General features: G+C 41.5%; 1 protein-coding gene across 2 annotated transcripts; it reads right to left on the bottom strand.

The window, feature by feature from the left end:
- Nucleotides 1-19: 19 nt before the first annotated feature.
- PLEKHF2 (pleckstrin homology and FYVE domain containing 2) lies at nucleotides 20-22,506 on the bottom strand. 2 transcript variants are annotated; one of them, XM_057400500.1, is made up of 2 exons: nucleotides 22,354-22,506; nucleotides 20-3,230 (listed from the first exon to the last, which is right to left on the bottom strand). In XM_057400500.1, exon 2 carries the CDS (start codon nucleotides 3,214-3,216, stop codon nucleotides 2,467-2,469), a length of 750 nt encoding a protein of 249 aa, XP_057256483.1. In that variant the 5' UTR covers nucleotides 3,217-3,230; nucleotides 22,354-22,506; the 3' UTR covers nucleotides 20-2,466. The 2 variants fall into 2 exon arrangements, with proteins under 2 accessions (XP_057256483.1, XP_057256482.1); XM_057400499.1 differs by lacking the exon at nucleotides 22,354-22,506 and adding an exon at nucleotides 21,938-22,125.
- Between the last annotated feature and the right edge of the window lie 5,472 nt (nucleotides 22,507-27,978).

The raw sequence follows: 27,978 nt of genomic DNA, 5'->3' as shown, positions 1-27,978 counted from the left end.
CACTGATGGATAGGAGTAATACCATAAAACACCTTTTTTTAAAGCTTTCTCAAAAAGTTTGGACCACATACATCAGTTTCAGATGATAACTCCCACATGTACAAGTTGGTTTGGTTACAGCTTCAGGGATCAGTGTGGCACAGTGCAAGTTTCATTCACAGATAAAAAGATATTTGAAGTAGGTACAAGAACATCCTGCAAAATACAGGATATGATCTCTCGGCAACCCTCTTCCCACCCCCTAGAAAGTGCTGAAAAGTAAGCACAATATATAGAAACACAGGGAAAGTACACAGAGACAGACCCTTTAACAAGACAGGTTAATATTTGATAGCTTAAGAAACAATTGCACATGGAAGAAAATACCTGTTAAGTCATCAGAAGCTATGTATAAGAGAGGTTTGTACTTTGATTCTGTATAAAAACTTAGGCTTACAAGTCTCCAGTCCTGAAATATAAATATTGAGAGGTACAAAAAGTAAGCACTATTAACTGGAAGTGCCTTCTCAGAACAGCCCGTCTTCCCCTGCTGCAAGTCACCATTCCCTCATCTTTCAAGGAATAAGTGAATGTAACTACTCATTTCAGCTACTTTTTCAGTGTATACAATTATTTATTGCTTCTCTGGTAATTTTACAGTCTTCCTCATCCCTAGCTCTCCCCTTTTTACGTGTATTTCAAAGTAGATCAAGTGCTCTTGAGTGCTTTTTAAAAAACCTTACTTTTAGAAATTGCTCAAGCTAAAAATATTAATGCAGTTTTCACCTGAAGTGATGTCCTGCAGACTATTCATGCAGAGTGCCTCCCTAAAGATACTAAGTGCATCTTCAGCTACCAGAAATCTCAGACGGCTACAGCTCTGAAGTGCTCTGCTCTTTTTTATATATAGACTGAGATTTACAGCATACAGAAAGGGAGACTAGTGCAATATGCAGCATTGATTGTTTATTCAATAAATATTTAACCCAATTATTGCCAACCAAGGCAAACAGTGCAGAAATTGTCACTCGGAGATATAAAAGTGTAACTTTTTATAAAGTCAGTTGTACATTCATACAACTATTTCAAAGAGGTTTTTCTGCTTCAAAATTGACACTACCATTATAAAAATATAGAAACATAGTATTTGGGGGTTTAACATGTCTTTGCAAATCTAACTTTGACATTTATATGGGAACATGACATTTCTGTATACAAGAACTTATTAAAAATAAAAAAGAATATTATCACAGATATTTTCTGCACTGACGACTTCATTACAGTTCTTAAATACATCTTTCTTGGTCCTGGGTATACATTTAGAATGAAATAACAAGCATCTCACATTTATCCTGAGGTCAGCTGTGTAAAAAGGAAAGCCAATTTTTGTAAGGATACTTGCAGGCTTTTTGTTCAAAATAATGAGGCTCTTTCTAAACAAGCCAATAAAACTCCTGGGGGATGGGGGGAAACCTGACCCTCTCCTCAATGTTTTAAGAAAAAATTTAGTATTATTTTAGGGAGCTATTTCCAAAAATATATAGGCTATCACATCCAAATGCTCTATCACCCAGCTAATGCATTTGCCAAATTTGAAACTTAGAAACTGCTCTGAAAATAAAATATATAAATCCCCATGAAGAGCCACACTAAGCTTCTCATCTCAAGATCCTGAACCTGCAATGCAACTCCTGCTAGGAGAACCCTGCTGCAGCCTGTGGGAATCAACGGAGTCTTGGGGTCTGCCTGCACAGGTGAGAATGTGTGATTTGGGTCTTCATCACCCACCACTGGGTACAGTTATGACCTTATCAAAGCTCCACTTTGAACACAGCAGTTATTTTCAATAGCACCAACAATCTCTCAGATATCGGCATCAGGCAAATACAGACAACACAATAGATGTGTTTCTTCCTGAATCAGCACAATTGGTACAAGGCACTGCTTGGCATAGGAAGTCATAAATAAGAGCAAAACAAGACAATTTCCAAGTTTTGTGACATTTAGGATTGCATGTTATGTCACATTTCAACTCATTATATACCATGGTTAGATAAACACAAGATGGTCTAAGGGATTAACCAAAACATCGCTGTTCCATGTATGCTTAGTCTTCCTCTCCATATCTGGAAAAAAATCCCACTTAACAACATAGCAATATGAAGCATTAGGAAGTATGGGTTGTTAAATTAAGAAAGTACATTTTATTCTCCAATCTTCCACAAAAGTCTAACCTAGACACAAGTATAAGAAGTTGGAAAATATTCTGATAACATTTGCAACAGCCTATCCCTGCAGAGGAGTGAAAAAACTATTGTCTAGAGAATTCATAGATTGAGGCACATTGTAATTGAAGATATTCAGGCATATTTTATGGCTAGAACAGGATTTTTTTTCTGAGGAACCTCACTACAGACTTCCCCAAAAGCAGCTCCATATGGTTTGAAACGAATTGCAACACATGGGAAAAAAAAAAACATCTGGTCCTCAGTCGCTACTGTCTTCATCCTCATCGTCATCAGATACATCATTTAGAGATGATTTAGGCGACTGGCTGTAGGAGTCTGATCTAGTGGACTGGCAAGCAGTCATCTCCCCAGTAGAAAGAAGATCATAGCAGAAGTCGCAAATCCGCACAGGCTTGGAGGACTGGCTTGGGAGCAGGAACCTCTTTTCAGAGCAAGGCCCGCACACGACAAAGCCGCACTTGCGACAGTGGTGACGACGGTTGACGGGCGTGAATTTTGCTTTCTGACAGCGCATGCACACAGTGGCTTCTGAGTCCGGTACCCAGACAGCTGCATGTTCATTGCTAGGAGTCTTCCCGCTTTTGGAAAGCAAATCAGAAACACACTTATTAATGTGGTTCATCCACTCAGACTTTTCTGTAGCGGTGGCAGCATAAACCGCAAAAGACTTTGTTGGTGTTTTGATAAGCCACCCGTTCCGTAAGTCTCCCTCATCCTGGATGGAATCAATAGTGACATTTTCTAGTGGGATTATGTGCTGTTTATTGTATTTCTTCTTCTGGATGACTATATTGCCATAAACAAGAATGTCATTGAACAGGAAGAACTGCCTTGCTTTTGGCTTCTTCCTACACAGCTTTGTTAGTACTCCCTCTCCAATCAGAACACGACCAGGAATAGTCAGGGGTTGACCAGCTGCTCCAAAGCAGTTTTCCACTATACTTATTCTTCTAGTGTTTGCCTCACTGTTTGCCAAGCGATCCACCATCTTTCACAAGTATCCTAAAATCAGAAAAAAAAAAAGTTTGTTATTAGAACAGGACAGATTCAACAGCGCCTTCCCCAAGGAAGGTACCAACCTGCATTTCTTAAAACACCTCACAGACCCTGCTGGCTCAGACGCACTGACTTGGGCTGGATTTAAATAAGTATTAACACTTTAAATACTTATTTAAATAAGTATTAACACTAAAAATTAAAGAATTTTTAGCAACAGATTAGTCTTTTCTTTTTTAAAGCAAAAATGTTCCATCCAGCCGACAGCTATCTTTATCACACAGACAGCACCTGCAGCACTGCACTTGAGAGCTTCTGGCAACAGATGAGAGGTTTCCTCTCCTGTAACATTACTGCATCCTGGTTTAATGTTGTATTTCTCCATATGTTCTATATATCCTTCTGCACCTACTCTGGATGGCAAAAGAAAGTATCATCCATCATTCTAAATTCTAATGACGGAAACATCAACTTAACTGAGTAGCTTGGAGATTCATGTTAGCATTGACACAGCAAACAAAAAATGTACAACTGATATTCACATAGGAAACCACCACAGCCAAGCTCAGTATTGCTCTTTTTTCAGTATGTAAACCTTAAATCATGGGTTAAAACCGTGAATTTACCTACTAAAATCATTTTGTATAGGCCCCAGCTTGCAGCCCCCACCACCTCCTTTCATGACAAACACTGAGCAGAGAGCAGGTCATGGTTGGTGGTCCACCATGCACTTGCTGCTGATGCCTTTTTGCAGGAGCCCCAGTCCCTCACTCCTCACATACTCAAACCACATCTGCAGCCACTATGAGGAGGTGATGTACAGAGGTAGACCAGCACAGAGGACAAGCCACATAGCTCACTATGCTCTCAAGAAACACTAAGCCATCTGCACCAGATGAAAGTCTAGGCAAGAAACCTTCACATTTTAGGAAGTACTGATGAACAAAAGAGTACGTATGTTCCAGTTACGGATTAAAACCATCCCTTGCCATTCCCCAAGTAGCAAGTAAGATTTTCCTCTTATAAGGGTAAGATTCCTAAGGCATCCAACAGGGAACTGAAAATAAGACGTCATTATAGTGATTCACACCTCAGCAAACCACCCTTTTGCCTATCTTTTACCCTAGAGCTAACCAGGCAGAAGTCAGGCAAAGGAAACTCCTGCCAGATCTGCTCCACAAGCTCCTCCTGAGTACGGACATGAACCTGAACCATGAATTTAGAGAGCAAAGAGACAGCTGGCAGAGACAAGTACTAAGGACAGACCTCTCAGCACTTCCTTTCCAGCTACTGCATAGCTGACGCTCACAGCACCGTCTGGTACAACCACTGCTTTGAACAGGCCTGAAGGAGAGCACAGTAGAAAATACTGCAGCGCCTACTGTCTGTGCTTCCCAGCACAACCCCCATTTGAGAAGTCCTCAAAGTCCACCTACCTTTTCTTTTAGATTCACATTGTCTGTCACCAATAAAGTATCAGCCTGTAACTGAGATGAAACTGGGCTGAATCAAGGCTCAAAACTGATGCTGCTCAAGACTCTCTGCTCTGCCATAGCCTGAACCAGGCAATCTTCCCCTGAATCACATCTCAGATACTCCCTTACAAAACCGGGATAGAAATCTGGTGGCAGAAAAACCTCTCATCAGGCTTTATCTAAATCAGTATGTTAACTGTGCTGACACAAATGCACATGGCCAATGTTAAGTGTGATTAAAAGATAATTTATAAGTTACTGCTTTGAGAGTTTAATTAGTTCCACACTAAAACAGTCTGACATGAGGGCTCGTTCAAATACGACTAAACTGACATTTTTTAAGCTCTGCACACAACATCACCTTGTATCAAAGTCTGACACTGAAGACAGGAGAATCTATTAAAGATATTATATATTATCCAGCACTACTTTCAGATTTTGTGCCTTACAGTATTACTTACTGTGTGTGAGTAAAAAAAAAATAAAACCAGTTCTATGGTGAGTGGAATTACAAAGCCACCAAATTTGAAATTATTTTGATCTGCAGAAAGTCAAGACAAAACACAAACTGCCTTCTAAAAACGGTTCAAGAGATGTAATTGCATTGCATCCAGGTACACAGGCAAGTACACCTATGCTATTTCTACCAGGTATCAGTCAAAATAAAACCACGCCGACCTCCATTACTCTGTCCAGTGGCTTGCCATTTGATCAATTATAAAGTATTTTCTTAACAGTAAGTTTAAATCATCTTTGCTGCAAAACATTTTGTTCTTTAATCAGAACAATAATTACTACTGACTTTATTCACCTGTCTGAGGACTGAAATGCTTGTCACCTCTAGAGATAAGATTGGAAGTCCAAGTAGAAGTTAATAAATAAATAAACAAACCCCTGTTATTTCCATCTCATTCACCAGCCCTACTTTTCTGAATCATCACTCCTGTGAAAGCTCTTGAAGCTTTGTCCATCATTCCCTTTAAAAGAGGCCCATAAGTGGACAGTGAACTAAAACCCTAAATCCTTCCGCAACAAACAGCATAAATCAGTATCATCACAGAAGGAAACAAAGCAGAACCACATCAGCTATCAGCCTCCCTCCTTGCTCTCTTGTGCCACTACAGAAGCTACACAGAGAATTAAATCAGAGCTGGTCATCAGCTCTGAGTTTTGATGAGCTCATCAGTTGAGTTTTAGGGCTCAGGTTGGCAGGATAGCTGCAGTGGAGGGATATCATGGAGGGATGGGAGCGAAGATGCTTAGGCAAGTCCTGAATAGAAAGTACATTGGCTTAAACTGATCAGTAAACAGAAGTAATGACAGTATCTTTTTTCTCCCAGAGAACAGCAGAAGACTCAAATTACCTCACAATGATCCTTTTTTCTTTCTTTCAAGCATTCCAAGCACCCATACTTATATACAGACAGGGACATGCAATACTCCCCCACCTCTACATGTTTTATTTGGCATTAAGTTCTACCAAATTTTTTTCCCCTCTCCTATTTTTTTTTAAATATACACCTTCCAACTACCTACTACCACATGGCAAAGGGTAAAACACTTCAGAGTGAGTTTTTTGGTTAAGTGACTGGATTCACTTCTACTACAGCCCTGTCTAATGCAGAGGTGCCACTCTGCAGAAATGCTGCTTGCTTGTCCCAGCTCTTACCTGTCTATGAAGGAGAAAGTACTAAGGAGGGAATACAAAAGATAAAACTAGGAGCTTTCTGATGTGCATTTGCTACAGTCCTAGGCTCAAAACTCAAACTTCAGGTGCTTGGCTGCCAAAGCCCAGGATTTGGAATGAGGGTTATTGTCATTAACTGCCAAATAACCATTCCCACCTGACAACATACTCGCAATAAACAGCCTTTGCAAGCACCAAAGCTGAACCTACAGCTGCTTGGGACTCGGAAAACAAGGTATCTGTCACAGAGTCAGCCTGAAGTTATTTAGTAATACCATGTTCCCTGCGAAGCGGGGAAGGAAACCAGTCAGCAGAGTGCAAAGGGGACAGACCAGAATAATACACTTTTCTGCAGGTTTAAATCAATATGCACAACTTCTAAGCTTACACTTTTTAATGAATTATCTGCAAATTACAGCAAGTTAAATGCCTTTGCTTGTCAACAAGGAGGAACTCCCCTGCCTCCCCCTCCACCAAAAAAAAATACCCACAATCATACTGATCATTCTTAGTGAAGCAAGTTCTTGGTGTGAATTTACAGCGACCTGGAGGAAGCACTCGCTGCTCCACAACTCCAACTCTGCACTCCCTGCCAATAAATAGCAAACTGCGCAAGGTCACCATGAAAGCTTTCAAAATACAAGTCACTGGCAGAAGAAAACGGGGAGAAAAGGCTAAAAGGTTTTAATTAACTGCTCTCTAGGATGGTCTAAGAGAAAACAACTCTCCAGGATCATTTAAGAATCATAATGGCCTGAAACCAAGATACATGACTCCAGAGCTTGTACTGAAGACTGTACTTCCAGCCTGTTGCTGAAAATGATCACTTACTGGACCTGAAGCAAGAATGTGTGGCAAGTTCAGGACTATTAGGAAAGACAAAATAATCGCATCTCTTCTACACTGAAACTTCTGTCTGGAACATCCAACAAACTCTCACCTACCAGCCTCAATTAATGTAGCAAAAGCCACAGACTGCTGATGGATTATTCCACCTTTCCAGGGCATGGGCTGTATTTTCCTGCACCAATAGATTAGACTTTATAAAATGAGCACTCTGACATTTTTCTAAAGTTTTTAGAGAACTAAATATTAAAAATCCATCTGAAATCCTATGCACACTAATGCTCATTCATCTTCACTTGCCTCTTCTGAGAAAAGAAGTATGTCTAGAAATAGATAACTAGAAACTACTTGGAAAGCATCATGATTAGAAATAATAATGGAACATGGAAAAAAAAAGTAGATCAGAAACACAAAAGAGAAGCTATCCCCAAGTCACAAGAATGAGCTAAAGTTACAAGAAGAGGTGCACCTCTTCTCATCAGGAACTGTTACATTAAAATACTGTCTGGACGCACAAAGGAATATTCAAGCCCAAGATATAATTGATAACCTTACACAGCTTTTGGACTGACAAGTCTTTTAGAATTACAAACTTTTCTTAAAGCATATTCAGATATATTCTAAAAGATAAAGGATCTGGGACGAACTGGGTGGCAATATCCTCCTCTCTGCCAGCTAAAACTTTTTTCTGAGCTTTCTACTGCAGGCCACTATAAAAAGCAGTTACTGGATTACGGTCCTCAAGATGCAGAATCTAAAGACCTGATCAAACAAAGCAAGTCCCAGATGATGGCAAATTGCTGAAAACATGTCCCAGATCTTCCCAGAAGCGAGTAAGGAATTAAAGCAGAACCGTGGGCTTCAAAATGACACACTACACAGCCCCACTTCAGGGGAAAGTGGGAGCACCTTACAAATATTTTTGGTTTATGGATGTTATGAAGTAAAAACCCTCAAACTTACTGTTCAGACTTTTTAGCACATTTTATTCCAGTTTCACACTTTTAGCATGTTTGATTCCAGTTTCACACTTTTAGCGTGTTTGATTCCAGTTTCACACTTTTAGCATACAAACTCTCAAAGGTCCCCAGGCCCCTATGCAAAAAGAGACTCCATTTGGCTATAGGGAGCATTAGTCCATCACATCAGATTCATTTTCTGTGTCCAGACTGCAATGTGGTACTAGCTGCTAGTCAAAGCATCACAAAAATAAATCACCTTGTAAGAAAAATTAGCTACGCAGGGCTGCACAGTGAGCAGGGTTTAGCAGCCTTTCCAAATAAACAAACTTCACCTCTCAAAATGCTGCAATTAACTTCAGTTTGACCTCCTCCCCACACACATGCTCTCATTAAGCCCCTTTCATGGTGAAAATGCTGGTCAAAGGCTTTCATCTCTGCAATGTAATACGCTATTTAAAGGCGACAAAGTATTTCATGACACAGAAAGCCCCAGTTTCCATACCATATGCAGAACTGTTTTAACACTAAGCTATTTCTAGTTTTACCCACAAGAAGTTTCTACAGAAGTAACAATTCTGTTATCAAGATAAAGAGCTTCTTGTTCCCCTCTTTCACTCCAGTTTTACATTTGTACCTGTTGGTGAGAAGCATCATCTTCAAAGTGAGCAAATGTAGACGTTACTGAAACCTCTGCAGAGCTAACAAGTTACCCACTTACCTAAAGCACCACCCCTGCTGAGGGAGTCACATACTTACTATAGTTATTAACATTCCAGGCTTCTGCAGCAGGAAAATAATTCTGTTATGGCTGCTGTGCGCTGACAAGTCATTTCCCACATAATTGTTTCTGCCACTGTATCCTGGTGACCAAACTGACAACTTCCCAGCACTCAATGTTTCTACAGGTCTTACTCAAAATAGGAGAATGTTTCTTTTAAATGCTAGCTCTGCTCCTGATAACAAGGCCAGACTAAACTGCACAGCTGCAGATGAAGACAGCAAGGAACCAACTGAAACTCAAGCAACTCTGACTGACATCATTACACCTAATTGAACAGTAGAAATGTTGTCTACTACTACATTAGCACTGTAGCAGATGGCATGATTACCACAGAGCAGAACCATAGGTAACACAAAGGTGCTGGAGGGGAGAAATGAGATAGAAAAAGCTACTATGGCATAGTGATGCAGACTGTATACAGCTCAGCACAAGAACTTCCTCACACCAGCTCAGTGCATGCTGTCATCACAACCAGCACTCCCTTTAGACTGCAGGACAGGCACAGTAGTTATAAACAAAAGGACAAGGGACACACCTGACTTCCCAAGTTTCTTCAGCAATACAGCAGAACCATCACTCCACTACTTTTTGGCCTGGGCAAGAACAAGTCCTGTCCAGTTCACAGACCCCGCTAACAAATATTAATTAACAAGCACCTAAATTTTAGCATTATTTTTCTTCAACACTCCTTCAAGGGAGGGAAGTGCTATACTGGCCTTGCTGCAACTGCCAGTTCATCTATCAACAGCTGTACAATTAGCAATTAGGTTGTTAACTATTACATTTAACACACTGCATTAATAAAAAACAGGTAGTCTACATGTCTCAGAGCTATGGTATCAAGATGCAGGCAGCTCATCCATTACTACATACATTCACAGTTAAGGTGACAGCTTTAAAGGAAAAAGTGTAAAGGCTCAGAACCAACCACACAGAGGCCCATGCAGTCCTAAAGCTGCAGCAGACCCTGGACACTTCCAAACCAGATTCAGTAAATTGAGTCCAGTTAAAAAAAATAAATAAAAAAAAAAAAGGATCTGGTCACACCATTAGACTGGATGAAATGAGATGCAGATATTGTTACAGTGAAGCAAATGTAGAGAACAGAAAAGAACACTCAGAAACAGAAGAATACAAAAGGAATAAAGAAAGAAAACACAGAAAACATGGTACAGTTTTTTTTCTAAACAAAAGCACATTATATCCTTCCACTCAATAAGCTCCTAAATAATTATCCAGTTGTACAGAACACTGGTACTTAAACCTGCATTTGCACATACAGACTACATCAACAACTATGTTCTACCATGTACATTCAAATTAATACATTTTCCTCCTTGCTTAAAGGTAATGTACATTCCATAATACAAGCCTCTGTTTAGAGTCGCTTAAAAGGCAAAGTTAAAGGTTGTATGATGGCCAAAGTAGAACTGAATCTTGGTTTATTATTATTTAAGCACACAAGTTAAACATACAAGAAAGGTACAGAAGAGCAATACAACTTTTACAGAACAGAAATTGTAAATCTAGGACAGTCAAGTACTATCAGCAGACCAGATATTTAACATTAACTCAGTGACTGCTTTGTAAGATAATTCATCTTTTGGATCTACAGAGAAACTCTCATTACAAACAGTTCATCAGAATCAGTCATTTACAGAGTTACATAGTTTTTCAGTAATAGGCTTCAAGTAAGTGATATACATCATCACAGACCCATTCAGCTTTCCTCTTGCATTTTGTTTATGGAAGGAGGACAAGCTAATTTAACTTAGGGTTGAATAAACACAAACAATTCCGTTACCCAGAACACTCATACATCCCTCCGATTTAAAGCTCTGTCTGAACTGGTAATATCACCACCTTTTGTGGACAAGCTTTCAGGTATGAAGGCATCTTAGTACCATAATACAGTACTCTAATCTCTATTAATATCAGATGTATTACTCTTAAGAGCAACACTTGACTTTCTGCACCATTGCCAAGTAAAACAGTGTAAATTCCTGAAGTGCAATCTGTTTAAGGAAGCTTATCAATGCCTAGTGCTTTGAAAACAGTTTCAGTGTGATAAATTGCTGAACTAAACACACACAGAGCAGATATTCTTCAGTTTCCAATACAAGTCAGAAGAGAAACCAACATAAATTTTAAATCTTACTTTAGCCTCACTAGTTTCACCTCCTACACAGCCTCCAATACATACAGAGAAGGATGATGCCATCGCTTGTCCTGAATGTTTCGCTGTGTCATCTTTGTTGGCAAAATTAAGTTTTCTATGCACTTTTATCTGATTAGCTGTAATCAGAACCCAAGCACACGAGTCAGCACTACCTGTCAAGGACCATAAAGGTAATACCAAGAGCTGGATTAAAGATGACACAGAAATAGTAGCAAGAGATATTTAATTAAACCTTATGTCTATCATTCAATGCGTAGAATAAAATATTGAGGAAAATTAAGTTGTTAGTATCCATTAATGCATTTATAAATTCATTTATATTTCATTTCATTACGATTAAATACATCTGTTATAATTAACTGCAGGGGTTTTAGTATTAATTTTATCATATATATATCCATTATTCACCAGTTGCTTTTTACAAATCAGTAAAAAGACCAATTTGACCATAAAGTTAAGTGAAATTAGAAGAAATTTCATCAAAAAAAAAAATGTTGAGAGGAGATAGGAGTATGACAAATGTTTTCTAAAGGTCTTTACTACTGCTAAAAGCTGACATGACATAGCACCTAAATGCCTATAGTGTGATGGAGCTGGCTGTCCTGGATGCTATTTAAAACATCAGATGACAACAACTGTCAGTTAAAGAGAAATACAGCCTTCTAACAAGCAGATCTCCAAGAATCCTCTTCACAAAAGTATTTCCCCCGAGTGCTGTATTTAACAAACTCTCTTGCTATCAGTACTGGAGTGAGCTGATGAGGAGGACACAAAGGATAACCCTGATGGTGTCTAAAAGATACAAGTATCAAGGATGACAAAAAAAAAGCTACATCACAATACTGTAAAGAAATAAGAAGGACCAAGAGATTAAAGAGACTGGATCAAGGTAGAAATGACATCAGGAAAGGAGGCAAGAAGATAGCTTCGAAGTTCTTCAACATAGTCTTTACCCACAATTACTTTTGACTAACCTGGCTACTGGCTGCAGCATTCAGAAAGGTACCAGTAACAGGACAGAAACTGACTTGATTTACAGACACAAAAAATAAATTAAAAAATTACCTTTTCCTTGAGGAAACATATTCTGTCACCTCTTTGCACCATTTTTCACACCCTTATTGATTACTGACATTTATTAAAGTCAAAAAGGCAGCAAGATAAAACACCAGAAAAGGATGGTGGCAATGCCAAAACTGCTTTGTATCATTCTAAGGAAGCAAAGATGCTTGTGGTATCTTTGTCCAAACACTATAGAGAGAACAATATAAGCATCTACCAATACTACACTAGGAGGAAAGCAGAACAGATGATACTGTGGACCTCTCTCAAGTCTCATTTCTATGATTCTCAGTGCAATGTTTTCTACATGAATGTGATTTTTGTTTTTCTTCCTCCACTGTGAAGAAATGGCTTCCTGCATTGCACAAGGCTGTGGAGCAATGGCTGTGGTGTGGGGAATCGCAGATGAGCTCACTCCCTTACTGGTATACCCAATACAGACCAGCAGTCTTTACCTTTCATTTGTCTCAGCCTGTTCAGTGATTTTCTGGCACCAGCCAGAGACTGGCAGAAACCACGCTGGAAATAAGTTAACAACAACAATGTTCCTTCGTACTACAGGACCTGTGAATACTTTGCCTTGCCAGTACTTCAGAAATCTTTATATTATTTCTCAGTCCAGAATTTAGTCATGTGCAATGCATCAGAATAGCAAATGCATGTGTTTGTCTCGTCAGATGTCATCATAAACCTACAATTACCATAATAACCCAGACAGATCTGTTCAGGTTTTGTTTCTAAACTGCTGCAAACAACTGTCACCAAATCTAGTCCCCCCTCTTCTTGAAGGCAGAAGGTTGACACCCCTATTTTAACTGCCTAACACCTTACAGTTTAGTAATTCTTTGAATACATTGCAGTTTATTTTAGTATACTCTCATTCCCTACTTCCAAGGAAGAATTGCCATCCCATTTTAATTGACCAGTTGTGTGAGAATCACTCACAGAATACAAATGATTCAAATGATTCAAAATTAAGAACAAAAAAAAAAAAAAGGCTTTATTATCAAATCTGCATGGCAAGTGCATTACTTTTCAAATTTGCAGTAGCCATTGCCCAACTGAGCTAGGAATGCCTGGAGAGGCCAACTCCATGTTGGGGATGGAGATAATTTCTAGGCAGATCTTTCAAGATGTGTGACCTTGTATTCCCCAACCCACACAGAAGCTAGCTTGGGTACAGAAAACTATTTTTAGCAAAAGACTAGCTGTTTTGCCAAGCAGCATATGCATTAGCACAGCAAGAGCAGAGCAATGCTAGTATACCATCCAGAACATTCTGCTGCAGTTAGCATGCTGCCCGACCTACTGTATGCAGGCAAAACCATCCAAGTTCTGCACATCAGTGTCTTACTAGGTTTGGTATTTAACACAATAAACCTCAGCTAGAAAGAGAGTACCAATTTAACCTGCTTGTAAACAGAAAGACAAGCTCCCATGTCCTGAAGGAGTTGTAATGCTCCATAATCACAGAGGAGGCTGAAGGCAAACAAAGGCATGCGGAAGCAGGCTGCCCCACCAGACAAGCTGGGGCAGTTCACCACCTTGGCTGTAACGCCACATGCCGCAATGCCAGCACCCCCGCTCCAAGCAAGAAACGTGGCACCCATTAATGGGAAACAGAGACCCAGGACTGCTGAGTTTCAAAGCTTTTTCCACCACCTTCTCCTGTTTGGCAGTAACAGAATATATGGAGGAAGGAAACCTCTGCAGCACTAAAGGCTTTGCACCACAAAGTATGTTATCAGGAGAGCCTCAATCTACTCCTATACCAGCTGAAAGTGGTTGTTTTTAACTTCTGTTCCCAGTTTCACCGGAAGAAGTCCCCAAATGCATCTTAGGGGAGAAGAGGCTTCACTACAGAAGCCCAGGTGCAGCATTCTTGTAAGAGATCCAGCTTTTAAATTAAATCAGCTGCTTATTACCACTGTCAAGCTTCTATTTATAATAAACCATAGTAGCAGATACTGTTTGTGTCTGCTGGCATGAGAGAGACAGAGCTGCTGCTGGAAAGAAGTTCTTCTCCCACCTGGTAGTCAAAGGCTGGAGCAAACAGTAACTTCCTTAACTTGTTTCATCTCCATGTCCTTACCCATCTACTGACAATCTGAGCACTCCCCAAGCACTGATACAGGCTTACACGGCTCTGAACAGTACTGCCAGCCCAACTGGTGCCATTTGAATGGGAAAATTCTGACCACCTTTCAAGATGTGAAAGGTGAGGTAGCCAGCATGTGCATGTGGAAAGCATGTAATGACTAGGATTAAAGGAATTTAAAAAACAGCAGAAAAACCCACAGCACACAGCCACACAACCCTGAAAGCTTGAGCTCTGCAACTGAGGTGAACAGGCAGGCCTGACCCACCATGGACAGTGTTTCCAATTTGACACCAATCTGTCAAAGCACATAAAGCAAGATCCAGGCAACTATGGGTATATCAAATACTCCCAGCTGTCGGCATACTCACAGATAGAAGTAGAAAGACTGAGGTTTTGTATGTTTGTATATATACAAACTAGATATTTATAAACTATAAACATACATGAGCAATTTTATATTAATCAACAAACAATGAACTGAAAAAAGCCCAATACTCAGATCAAATCTTTGCTGTCATGGGAAAATACACCCTAGCATTCTGACCTGCCATTTGCATGTATTAGGAGCACTACCAGTGGTTAGCTTAGCCTCTGGTGTTAGCAAACTCTATCTTTCACCTTAGCCAAAGCACTGGGAACATACAACACAATGTGGTTTCAAAACCAGCTTCTGAAGATCTTGAAGCCAAAAGAGTTGAGGTTCCATATGAAGCTCTCCACAGCTCTGAGTAGCTAAAGGCCATCAGGATAGCAGACAACAAACCAACACCTTGGAAATGTGCCAGAAGAGTCAAGGGCAGAGGCCTGGGACCATGCTCCAGATCAAGAAACTCCAGCAGATACGAATCCCACATGCAGGGTCAGTGCCTAAAAGATCACTCAATCAGGCTGCAATACCAAACACTGGAACACATTTTTCTGTTTACAGTTTATGTTTTCTACTCCAATTGTTTAGCTGTTTAAAGAGTCTCCCCAGCCAATGTTATTTTCCAGTTTGGCAGCAGTTTTCCTACCCCTCCCTTCCAGGCTGCCTGACAGGCACTGCGTGTCTCCTTCCCATCCGATATGCTGCCTGCAAAAGAACAGCTTCACTGCTGACAGCCCACTTCAGCAGCACTGGGTACCCATCTGGGCTTGCAAACAATGTGACATACATAAATACTACTACACTTGACATGAAATGGACATTGGGTGAGGGACATGAAAACTCAAAGAGATCTGACCAATTTCAGAGCAAGCTAGATACTACCTTTATTCTTGCCAACGCAGCACAGTGACGAGAATCCACAGCATCATCTTTAAATCTGGAAACAGACTTAATTAAATTCTTTCAGGGAAGGGACACAACATCATTAGAACAGAAAAAACAGATCCAGATACAGCTGTCCTAAAAAAAAACCCAAAGCGTTGCTAAATCCATCTTGCAAGCAGGCTCTCCAAAACAAGACTGGTTGTGTGGTTTGTTGTTACGGATTATTGTATTTAGAGCACACACAGAGGTAACTTGCCAACAGCTATCTAGACTGTCTCCCCATAAGCACGAAAAAGAAGACTTAGTCTTAAATATTATTTGCCAGGATCCCTCTTGCAGAATCTTTAACCTACAAGTAGAGAACATTTACAGAAGCATTTCCAATGAGTATCTCTTACAGAATCATAGAATAGTTTGGTCAAAGATCATCTAGTCCAACCCCTCTGCAATGAGCAGGGACAACTTCAGCTAGATCAGGTTGCCCAGTAGCACAACCAGCCTGGCCTTGAATGTCTCCAGGGATGGCGCATCCTGGAATGAACAGGGCAACCTGTTCCAGTATTTTTGCCATCCTCATTGTAAAGAGTTTTTCCCACACATCCAACCTGAACCTCCCCTCTTTTATTTTAAAACCATCACCCCTCATCCTATTGCAACAGGCCCAGCTAAAAAGTCTCTCTCCATCTTTCTTATACACCCCTTTTAAGAACTAAAAGCCGCAATAAGGTCTCCCTGGAGTCTTCTGCAGGCTGAACTTTCGCAGCCTTTCCTCACAGGAAAGGTGATCCATCCCTCTGATTTTGTGGCCCTTCTCTGGACCAGCTCCAACAGGTCCATTTCTTGTGCTGAGGACTCCAGAGCTGGATCTAGTACTCCAGGTGGGGTCCCAGCAGAGTGGAGGGGCAGAATCACCTCCCTTGACCTGCTAACCATGCTCCTTTGGATATGGCCCAAGATGCAGCTGGCTTTCGGGGCTGCAAGCACACACTGCCAGCTCATAGCCAACCTTTCATCCACTGGTACTCCCAAGTCCTTCTCTGCAGGACTGCTCTCAGTCTCTTCATCCCTCAAGCCTGTATTAATACCAGGGTTGCCCCAAACCAGGTACAGGACCTTGCACTTGGCCCCACTGAACCTCATGAGGTTTGCCTGGGCCCACCCCTTGAGCCTGTCCAAGTCCCTCTGGATAGTTTCCCATCCCTCAGGCATGTCAACTGCACCACTCAGCCTGGTGTCATTTTGCACAAGTATACACTAAAACCAGCACCACCTAGATTTCAGAGCACCTTCATATTTTAACACTTCAAAGCTTCCAGAACATCTCCACGTTCAAAAAGCTTCATCAAGTTAACAGAATTCTATTTTCCCTTTCTTCATGAATGCATAGACTAATGACATGCCTGACTTCGTTCACTGGCTTACACCTTTTTAAGGTGCACAGGTACCTAAACCAGTTAGTGTTAGGAAAAAAAAAGTTTTCTGTTTTAAGTTGTCTTTAGTTCACTACTATAATCATATACTGAACTTTAACAGTCTAACAAGGACCAGGCTATAGGTGATTGATTATAGCATGAACAAGCTATGAGTCACCAAGTAGTCAACGTTAGGCAAGAGCTATTAATTACCTACAAATATCTGCAACACAATAGGAATTTGCTGTTTTAAAATATACTACCTAAATGTAAAGTTTTCCCAGGCAGTCTCAGTTTACAAGCGTAGCAGCATAACCACATCATCACTATCTCATTTTTATCATATCAGTATTATTTCCCCATGTGTGTGTCCTTTAAATTCACGTATCCTGTTGTTACAGGAAGAGAAGATTCGCAATGAAGAGGTTTCTTTTATCAGCTCACTAATTCCAAGCATTTCCACAAAACTAAACAAAACACAAGCCAAGTAATAACACCCAGCCTTCTCCTCTGACCAGGTGCAGTCACCTCAACTTGCTGCTGGCTCTTAACCTAAATAAGTTCGGAAATCTCCACTTCAGGGGGAAAACCTCATGCTGCTTTACACTGCAGAAAGCCTTTCAGGAGGCAAGGCAGCTGGCCACTAACTAGCTTGGTCAGACAAAGCACTTCTACAGCACATTTTCTATATTACAGCAGGAAAACCAGAATATTCAGACATACTTAGTTCCTTAAGCTTTTAACTCCTTACAAAAAAAGAGAGTCAAGCAATTTCTAGCACTAGTTTACCAGCACGAACAGACTAAGGGCACATATGGCAGGCTGCAGGGATTCTTTTTGCTACCATTTAAACCTCCTGAAACAAGTTGCTTAAATCAGTACCAAAAAAAAGTCTCAGGCCCCAGCAGCCATGTGCACAGCAGGGCTGTCACCATGCTGCAACCTCCAGCACAGCAGAAACAAGGGGCTGAAACACAGCTTGGGGCTTGGAATCAAAGCACATGTTGTGATTTTCAGGAAACTGGACAACACTGAAGTGCTGTAATCATGGACCTGTCACTGTCACCCCCAGCAATATTTAAAATGTATTTATCCTGCAATTTAAAATACATAAGCCAATAATCCAAGTGTTGAATTGCTCTTTCTTGAGCAAGGGACATAAGCCCTTTTTATAACAAATACCTAGTGAAAGATGGTCAAAAAAAAAAACCAACATCTGACAGCCATTGTCAAAAAGGAAAGCTTTAGCAATGGTAAACGAAGTTTGTCAATCTTCAGTGTAACCAGCTTTTCAGCCAGAAACCTGTGTGTTAAAAGGGCAGTCCATGTGCCTCCATGCTGCTAACCTAGATCAGAATGGGAAAGAGGGAAGAGAAAAAAAAAATTAACAAAACCAAAATCTCACTGTCACAGCCTTCAGAACAGAAGTGCACTAAAACTCAGTCTCAGAAGTTTTACATGACTGAGAATTCACAGCTAAGTTAGGAGAGATTTAAAGCAGAAGGGGGGGGGGGAGGGTCATTTCCTGAAACAACCCCATAATCACAGCAGCTTACTGTAGGTGGCCTTCCTGGGAAATGCACTCACTGGCCTTTTTGCCTTTTACTGCTTGTCAAATACATTTGATGCATTTTAAAGTTATAGAGAAAGCACTTTGAGTACAGACATTAGAGCACTCAGCACAAACCAGACCTCCAAGTGCAATAAACAGCACCCAGAATACCGCAGGGGCTCGTGCTCCCCCCGAGTCCCATCTAACAGGCCATTTTCCTTTGCTCTCAGGCCCTTACTGCATAGCAAAGATGACATGATCTACATGAAACCTTGAGAACTGCACAAAGGTCTGCACTGGAGTTAACCTGCACAGCAAACTGTTCTGAGAAAGATGCTGCCTGACAACCTGAACAGCAGTGTGTATGGTGCACTCTTTAATATTTATTTGCATTAACAAATTATGCATACACTTTAGAAATGTAAATGTCAAAGAACATGCTGTAGCTTTTCCTTTTGCAGAAGGCATGCTATGTACTTAAAAGCAAAACAATTACCTGTAGGTAATATATACCACTTGAGGTACAAGAGGTACCTAGTGAAAACTAAAGCTGCTGACAGCATGACTGGATACATCTAGAAACCTCCCTGAATCTATTTCAATCAGTATAGCTTCTCAAAGCATTGCATCTCACTGCAGTAACTAACTGCTTGCATGTGGTCTTACATTCAGGAACAGGAGGTGGAGGGGATATAGAGAGAACATTCCTCTATTTGAAATCTTTAATTTTCAATTGTTTTTTCTTCTTTTACACTTGTACAAAATGCCCAAATCCTGCTATATTACATACACAATATGCTTAACACTGTTTTGCTGCAAAACATAATGATGCAAAGAGGAAAAAAAAAAAAGCCACTCCTAAATATTATTTTAATCCTTAAATTACTTACAATCACTAACAGGCTAAAAAAAAAACCACACCACCATATAAAGCATCATTATGTCCAAGGTGGCAACACTCTTGCCTAGTAACGCAACTTTAAAATTTAAAGTAAACATATGAGCGCATTTTTGACTATGTAGTATTAAAGTGGCAGCCTGAAAAACATCAAGTACTCTTCTGTTCAGTAACACTTCTGCACAATAATGTTTATTTTCCTAAAAGGAGAATCTCTGTCCTACAACTCTCCATCAAGCCACTCCTCATGTGAGCAGACTCATTTATTTCAACAAGACTACTCATGTGGCTCAGTCTGCAGGACTCTACTTGCCAACACAGCTTTCATCACATCTTATAGCTTACGACATCAAAATAATCTGTAGCACAGTAAACATGTTCCACCACACCTACCTACAGAGTAGCTTTTTACTCCCCTCAACTGTAAAAACAAGTCCTCTGCTAAATCATGACAACCAAAGGTATTCTACAAACCTAGAAAGGGAGAAAGTTTTACCTACACCGTTCTATTTCAAAAGCGTGGGTTTTTTTTATCTTACATATTCTCTTTCAGAACAATGTACAGATTATCAAACTTGTATCAAATTACTGAATTAATCCCTGAAAGCAGTAAAATATACAGGCATCATCTATAATTTTTAAAAATTACATCAATAGAAAAGTAAGTATGAACATTAACAGAGCTTGGAATAAACCACAAATGTACCTTTAGAACCTGAAGCAGTAGAGAGTAAGATTTAATTTCTTAATAAAAAAAAAAAAAAATTCAAGAGGTCAACTTTCTTACCTACCAACATCTAAGAAATGTATTCATTGCTAAGAGATGTGGCCAAACTCTGCCATATCACGCCTCACCTGAGACTGCAGTTCCATCTCTCTTTACTGCTCTGGAATCTTCCACATCCACTAACCCTAACAGTGAAACCTAAGTCACTGCGTTGTTTGAATTAAACAACCATTTTACCGATTATATTTTCTGTAAACTAAAGCACTTCAGGATATTACAGGCAAATCTTCTATTAGTCCAGGAATGTACATAATACTAGAGTTAAGCCTTAGCCCATAATGTAAAGGAAACAGAACACAGCTCTTGCTAAGAATTATTTCATCACTTTATCTAGTGAAAACTTGCTTCTAGGTGAAAAGACACTACTCTGTCTCCTTCTGGAGAGTAAGGCAGAGAAAGCTGATCCAGCTTCTCCAGCTCCAAATTTCTACTCACCCATTTTCATTTAGCATTTAAGGGACTCCTTATGTGTGTTTCTGTGCAGAGCAAAACACACTCCAAAAGGCATGTGGCTGATTTGCATTCAGAAACGAGAATTCAGGACTCAGTCTCACAACACTTCACTTTCACTGCTGTTATAGCACTAGCAGCACAGCACTAGAACACTTAGGAAAATGTTATTTAACAAACCCAGCTGATATACACGACATTTAACTACACAGGGATTCTTATTTCTCACTCAATTAATCAATAATACTTAGATTATATAGGTTAAAAGCAAGAACATTGCTTTCTGGGCTAAAGAACCAATTCCTTTCTGCATGTTGATGACTGCTTACAAAGCAAATAATTCATAGGGTTTAAGCACTGATTACAGTGTTATCTTTAAAAACTTCCCTTCTTTCAGGTAGCCATCCCTAAAATAATAAACAAGTCTTGGAAGCTCTCTATTTTTGGAAATAGGAAATGGCAATCTCAGTTCTGAAACTGATCCTAGCGCTGTGACTTTGATTTTAGACTCACTTTGCCTACTGCATTAACCTCATCCGAACTTAAGCTGTTACGCACACTACAGCCTCGGATGTAGTATGTCAAATAAGCATCAAACCCTACAGTAACTACTCAGCACACTGGACCCCTAGTTAGGACTTAATGATGCTTCTGGAACCACTCAATTCAATCAAAATCCAGGCAAAGGAGTCCTTTAAGATATAACAGGTCTGTCTGGTTATCAGCACTCGCTGCACTGCCGCTCGACGTTAAAACTTGCGCGGCAGCAGTTTCACGGCGCGGGGACAAAGCCGGTGCCCGGCCGCGCTGCTCCGCCCGCTCTCCCAGCGCTCCCTTGCCAAGACGAGCAATTTTTCCATTTATAAACATCGCTGTCTGTGCACAGAGGACTTCAAATGAGACGAGAGGAAAACCATGTGGCTGTGTTTTCCTGAGCCGCTTTCAGACAACAGCCACATATGTCTTCAGCAGAGCAGTCACGTTCCTCTCCTAACCGAGTTTCACAGCAAAACACCCCAGCACCTCACGCCGCTCGCGGTTCCGCTGCTCTCTTTGCACCACAGCACCAAGACTGTGCAGGGGTTTCGCTCCGAGCTGGGCACGGCTAGCAGCGCTCACCCGGCGGCGGGGTGCGCCGCAGGGCCGCCAGGGAAGGAAGCGCCCTCCGCCCCAGCCAGACGCGTCCCGTCCCGTCCCTCCACCCCACAGTAAGCGGCCGCCGCCCGGGCCTCGGCGCCGGTCACGAGTTGGGCAGTTTCGGGCACTTACGTAACACGGCGGGGCCACTGCTGTTTCCCCCCAAGCTCCTTCCCCAGACCCCGCAACTCCCGCAGAGCCCTGGGACAAGCCAGCGCCAACCGCCGCCCCTCTCCTCCACGGATCCTTCCCCTCACTGCCGCCTCCCTCCCGGCGGCGGGAAGCAGCAATACCACCGCGGGCGGGCGGCTGGGAGCGCCCCAGCGGGACAGCCCCGCACGGCAGCCGCCAGCGGAGCCCAGCGCCGCCTCCCGCCGGCGGAGCTCGTTCCCCACCAGGCAACCCCTGGCTCACAACATGGCCGCGAAAAATCGGCCGGAGCCCCAGCGGGGAATTACTCCGCGTGGAAAGTTTCCCTCTCCGTCCCCGACCTGCCCCAGCCGCCGACCACCCACCAGCCGGGACACAACCGGTACCGCACTGCTCACCCAGCGCCCTCCACTCCGCCTGCCGCCCCAGCGCCTGGCCGCCACCCTCTCTGCACACCGAGGCGATCATACACCCCACCGCCGGGGGACGGGCTCCGTGATACCGCCCGCGCGGGGCGGGGCCGCCGCCATCTTGGGAGGAGCCGGGCGGCGGGAAGGGCTGAGGTGATTCCACAGTGGGCGGTTGAGCGGTGGGGTAGGCCCTGAGGAGCTGCGGGCGCCTCGGCACATGAGTGGCACCTCGTGGATGAGGGACTGTGAGGACACGAGAGTTACCTCAGGTTTTTTGTTGAAATCCCCATATTCCCATTCCTTCTACACCATCCCGGGTCCATAGTTTGTGTCCGTTGCTCTAAGCATGCTTTCCCAGAAGTAAATAGGGATGGTCATGTTTTCCATTACCTCTTTCTACACAGAACGCATAAGGGAGTTATTAACATAGAATCATAGAATCATCTGGGTTGGAAAAGACCTTTAAGATCATTGAGTCCAATCTTTACCTAAAGACTGCCAAGACCACCACTGAACCATGTCAGTGTTTCAGTTTGAATAGTTTCTGGTCAGCTTGGAGAAACCATGGCAGGTCTGCCAGCACAGCTCCCACCAGAAGCTGCTGGAACCATCAACACAAGGATCCCCTTCCCTCCTTTCCATTACAGTTTTTAATGTCTACACATCAAGTCATCCAGAGCAGGGCTTTCCAGATCTGGCTGATCAGTAGCTGATACGGCCCTTCTAAGATTCCCAGGCACTGATGGCTGCTACCAGAACGGGAGCATGGCTGGGGTGTTTGGGGAGCTGTGGAGCAGGAGGGAAGGGGGCACAGCTGCCCTCTTTCAGTGTTAGCTCCATGCACTGCTCTGTACTGCTCTGGTGCCAAAGTCTGTGCTCTGGAAAATGGCCTGAGGTGCTTTTTCTTAAGACAGTTCCACTTAAATGCAATATAGCAGGGCTTCATTTCCCACATTTCACATTAATGAGCAATAATGTGGTTGGATTCTGTGGGGAAAAAAATAAGAGTATTTAGACTGGGGGGCTTTCCAGTGGTGATAATGAACCCAATGAAGTTTCTGAATTTCATCTTAATTTTTTACCCCACCTCAGACAGGGACATGGATAGACAACAGTGGACTGTGATGAAAAGCCAAGAAACTAAGATTGCGCAGGTGAAGGAGAGCAAATCTCTCACCAAGTCAAGAAACCCATGCAAGCCACGTAGATTCTATGCAGAAAGGAAGCAATAGCTAGAATATGAAGCATGCATTAAAAACATTTAATATCAATACTATTTATTTCTCTAAACAATACTGTGGTAGCATTTTAAGCTGTGCTGTTGTCGTGGTTTAAACCCAGTCAGGCAACTTGTTCGCTCACTCCCAGTGAGTGTTGCTGGGCTGACAGCAATCGAGCCCCCCCCCCCGGGCTCTCCCGGAGAAACATGACTGCTACTGCTGAACCCAGGACAGCTGTAGACACATATATGTTGCCTGTCAACAAATTTATTTTTTTAGAGCATTTCTGTGAATTTTCTTTTTCATTCCTATCACTTCCTCGCTCCTTTTGGGAATCCGTTCATTTAGAAATAGAATAGAAATAGAAATAGAAGGAAAAAAAAACTGAAAACCCAAAAAATAAAAGCTCCATGATACTCAAAAGAGATGACTCTTGTGCAAAATCAGCAGCAGCCCTAAACGGCATTTGACTTTGTGCCCTTTCCCCAACAGTGACCACTAGTGGAGGCTTAAGTAAAAAAAAAGTAAAAATAAGAGCAATTACGTATTTATCCCATTAATTGAGCTTTTATTAAGGCTTCTTTTTGGGAGGGGGACGGAGGAATGTGTTCTTCATGTGATAGAGATGGCAATTCACAGGTTCCTTAATAGGCACCGCTGATAACAAATCCTTAAATTTATCTAATTCCTTTTTTCACCATCATACCATGTTGACTTATTTTTTTATAAATGTGTTATTCAATGACTGAATGATTGAATTAATGATGGCTTTAAATTAGAAGAGGGCAGATGTACATTAGATATTAGGAGGAAGCTCTTTACTGTGAGGGTGGTGAGGCACTGGCACAGGGTGCCCAGAGAAGCTGTAGCTGCCCCATCCCTGGCAGTGCTCAAGGCCAGGCTGGACGGGGCTTGGAGCAACCTGGTCTAGTGAAGGTGTCCATGCGCGTTTGGAACTGAATGAGCTTTAAGGTCCCTTCCAACCCAAACCAGTCTGTGATTCTGTGATTATTTCAAAATAAATTAAAATATATATTAGGTATAAATATATGTTACTAAAATTTTGCCGTCATCTATTTCTATTAATTTTATGAATAAAAAGTATACTTTGTATTTGAAAAATTGTTACACCTGCTTGCTAACCTTTGAGCAGTTAGTTCTTGGCAAACCCACCACAGCCTACTAAGCAGCTGAGCCTAAGATGAACCATGGAAACTTGCTGTTAATCATTTCTGATCACCATAGTTCTCTAAACTGAACTCAGGTCAGCGAGTGACTTAACTTCAGTTGCATCAATGTCGGGTTAGAATTTTACTCTTGGCATGAGAAAAAAATTCTTAGCATCAACGAGACCATACTTGGGAAACAGCCAAGTGACAAAGATTCTCACACCATTTTTATGGAATTGCATTTAACATTCGTAAAATTGATGTATTATGGTTCTTATTTTCCATGTAACATGAATAAGAAGAGGCAGCCAAAGGAACATAATTCAGTAATCAGCTTTAAGCATTTCCCTTTTAAAATAAAAACATGTAAGACTATGGGCACTTTTGCAAGGAAAAAAGCACAACATTTGTCTATCTCATGTATTATAAACAACATGTCCAGTAAAACAGGACCATCTGCAAGTTTATGTCGTTCTAAAATATTTTGTCAAGCTTATGTTAGTAACATGAATCTCTGGCTGTCAGATATCATCCAAATCTGTTGCAAAGGTTTGAGAGTGGCATTAAATTCACATCTACTCTTGCATAATGAAGAGCTTTCACTGATGTATGAGAGCCAGTAGTTGTACACATACAACAGAACCCAAACCTGGGGACTCAAATTCAAGAGCGCAGACTGATTCCCAGCCTCTCTGGGTTAAAACCATGTGTTCTGTAAATTTAGACCCAAGCTGTGGACTTGAATTCAGATGGTTATTACAGGTTATCTGTAGGCTTTGTCTCAGTTTTCAGCTGAGCTCTGTCCACCTACAACTATTACCAGAGTCTAACATTTTAACATACCTTAAAAGCTAAATTGCAAATAGATAGGTGACTTTTGAAGTGAGATCAAGACAGAATACAATGCACTGCTTTTTCTTTCTGCCCCTCTGCCGTACACACCATGCAAATGAGACTTGGCAATAACCCTTTCACACTGTATCATAACGAACAACAGAGCCAGGAAGGCTCAAGCCAAGCTCATTTTCTGATGGATTACTTCTCTGATACTGACACAAAAGGATTGCTGGCTTTGACACAGCAAGGATTTCTGCTCACCATCTCTTTGGAACTACTAGAGGGCAATTCCGGATCAGCCAAGGTAAAACTAACAAAATCCATCATTTGTGCTCCAAGTTTTCATACGATGAGAAATCATCATAACCAAGAGGCTGCACTCGTTGTACACCTAAGGTACGAAAGAATTTGGCAAAGGAGTAGCCACAAGAAGCATGGCCTTTCCCTAGAAATAATGTTTATAATAGAAATTCATATAAACATAGGACAACCTTTATTTAGTATTCATCCCATTTTCATTGCACAACCGTATTTCTCTCTCATAGAGCATTCTTTTTCCTCAGTTTCCACAGCCAGACTGCTAGGAGCAGCCTGAGAAGAAAGGGCTCAGGGGCTGAACCAGAAATAACTCTTCATTTCCTAGGGATGGATGTGTCTCATTCTGTCCCTGCAAACATTCATGTCATTTTTAACTTCAGCATTCATTAAATAATGAATAATGCGGAATTCTAAACTTGTGCTGTTGAAAGCAAAAGATGATTCTTTACAGCTTAGTAGAAACTAATCTGATAAAATAGGTGTTTTTTTTAAGCAAAAACTTCAGAAAGTGCTAAGTCTTGAACTTTCTGGTTCTCCAAGTGCCACACAGATATAGTGTTTTTGCCGTTCAAAGCATATTACCTTACTAAAAGTTTAGACTTTAGGGTTTGTTAAATATACAAATCATATTAATCTGGCTTTGTGTAGGGTTTGAGATTTGTATACAGTGAAAACAGCAGCCAACCTTTGCTTGGGCCTTTTGGTTAGAACAGAGACCAGATTTCTAAAACAGAATGCCATATGCAAAGACTATGTTGAAGGAATGTGGCCTTTCTGACACAGAAGAAGCCCAAGAGTTATATCTTAACTATTTTTCTTTCCCCTTCATTTAATTTTATGCTTATTTAAGCGTGGCAATCTAAACAGGCATGGATGTCCTAGACCACAATGTTTTGCTCTGCCTGTGGTAACTGAAGAAGGTGTGAAATTACAAAATCTAAGCTTTCACGCTTCAGCTTTAACTGATTATATGCAGTAATAGGGCAAGGAACAGCATCTAGACACACTCTGGCAAAACCAGACATGCCCTCTGAATTTGTAAGTGTTTGAGGCTTGGGGACTGAGAGAAGTCTAAACAATCTCCCATCCCAGCCACAGCACCTTAGCTTTGATTCTCCATAGCACTGTAATTCTGACATAGAATGGATGATGTCATAGGCTGATGAACTACAACTGATCTGATTTGATAAAAGGACAAATTAGTTAGAGCTAAACTAATAAAGATGCCCTGTCCTGTCACACACTGCCAACCTGCAACTTGAAATAAGCTGCAGATTTTGTGCATTATGCACAACGACAAAAAGGATTTGTTTTTAGGCAAGTCCAGCCTTCTGTACAGTGACTGATAGAGCTTTACATTTTGATTTTTTTTTATTCCTTTGGAGTCTTCAGATTAATAAAACAGAAAGTCTGAATGGCCTGAGTAAGAAGGGAGTGTGCTCAGCCTCAGGTGCACAGAGCAAAATATTCCTCAGCTCCAGACAGGAGTGCTTGGGTAACTGCTCCTAGGCCTTACAGCAGGTTCTACAAGAGCAGCTACCACTTAAAAGTGGTCTTCTACTACTGACTTGACCAAAAACCCTCAACCACTTAGTACTGCACAGTTAAAGGTTTCTGAAGTTCCCCCCACTATGAAGAAAGAAAACCAGCATCCTCCTCTAAAGACTCCTGGCAGTTTTTATCCACAAACCAGAAATGCACACCTATCCTGCCTTTCTGACATAGTGCAGATAACAGAGGGGCCTGACCTAGAACAGGGAATCTGCAGTACTGTCGTGGTTTAAACCCAGTCAGGGAACTTGTTCACTCACTCCCAGTGAGTGGTGCCGGGCTGACAACAATCGAGGCAGATTCCATCTCTGGTAACAATCTTTCAGGGCAGGAAAGGCTGTGTGCAGTATTGGATCGCTGCCTGCTGATGCTGGTCGTTCCTTTACTGTGGAACTCATCTGGTTCTATCAAAGTTCATTCTCTGTTGGGATGATGGTTGGAGGGAAGTCAGGGCCAGTCGCTGGTGACCTGGAGACATCTAGTTGATGGGCTATAAAAGTATTACACAGCAGGCAGCA

The sequence above is a fragment of the Pezoporus wallicus genome, unplaced genomic scaffold (assembly GCF_028554395.1).
Source record: "Pezoporus wallicus isolate ANWC-B61680 ecotype Strahan unplaced genomic scaffold, APGP_CSIRO_Pwel_v1 contig_7985, whole genome shotgun sequence".
Classification (NCBI taxonomy): Eukaryota; Metazoa; Chordata; class Aves; order Psittaciformes; family Psittacidae; genus Pezoporus; species Pezoporus wallicus.
This window is presented reverse-complemented; position numbering and strand designations above follow the sequence as displayed.

Excerpts from the sequence above, each read along its gene's own strand:
- PLEKHF2 (XM_057400500.1), bottom strand. The coding sequence starts at position 3,216 with ATGGTGGATCGCTTGGCAAACAGTGAGGCAAACACTAGAAGAATAAGT.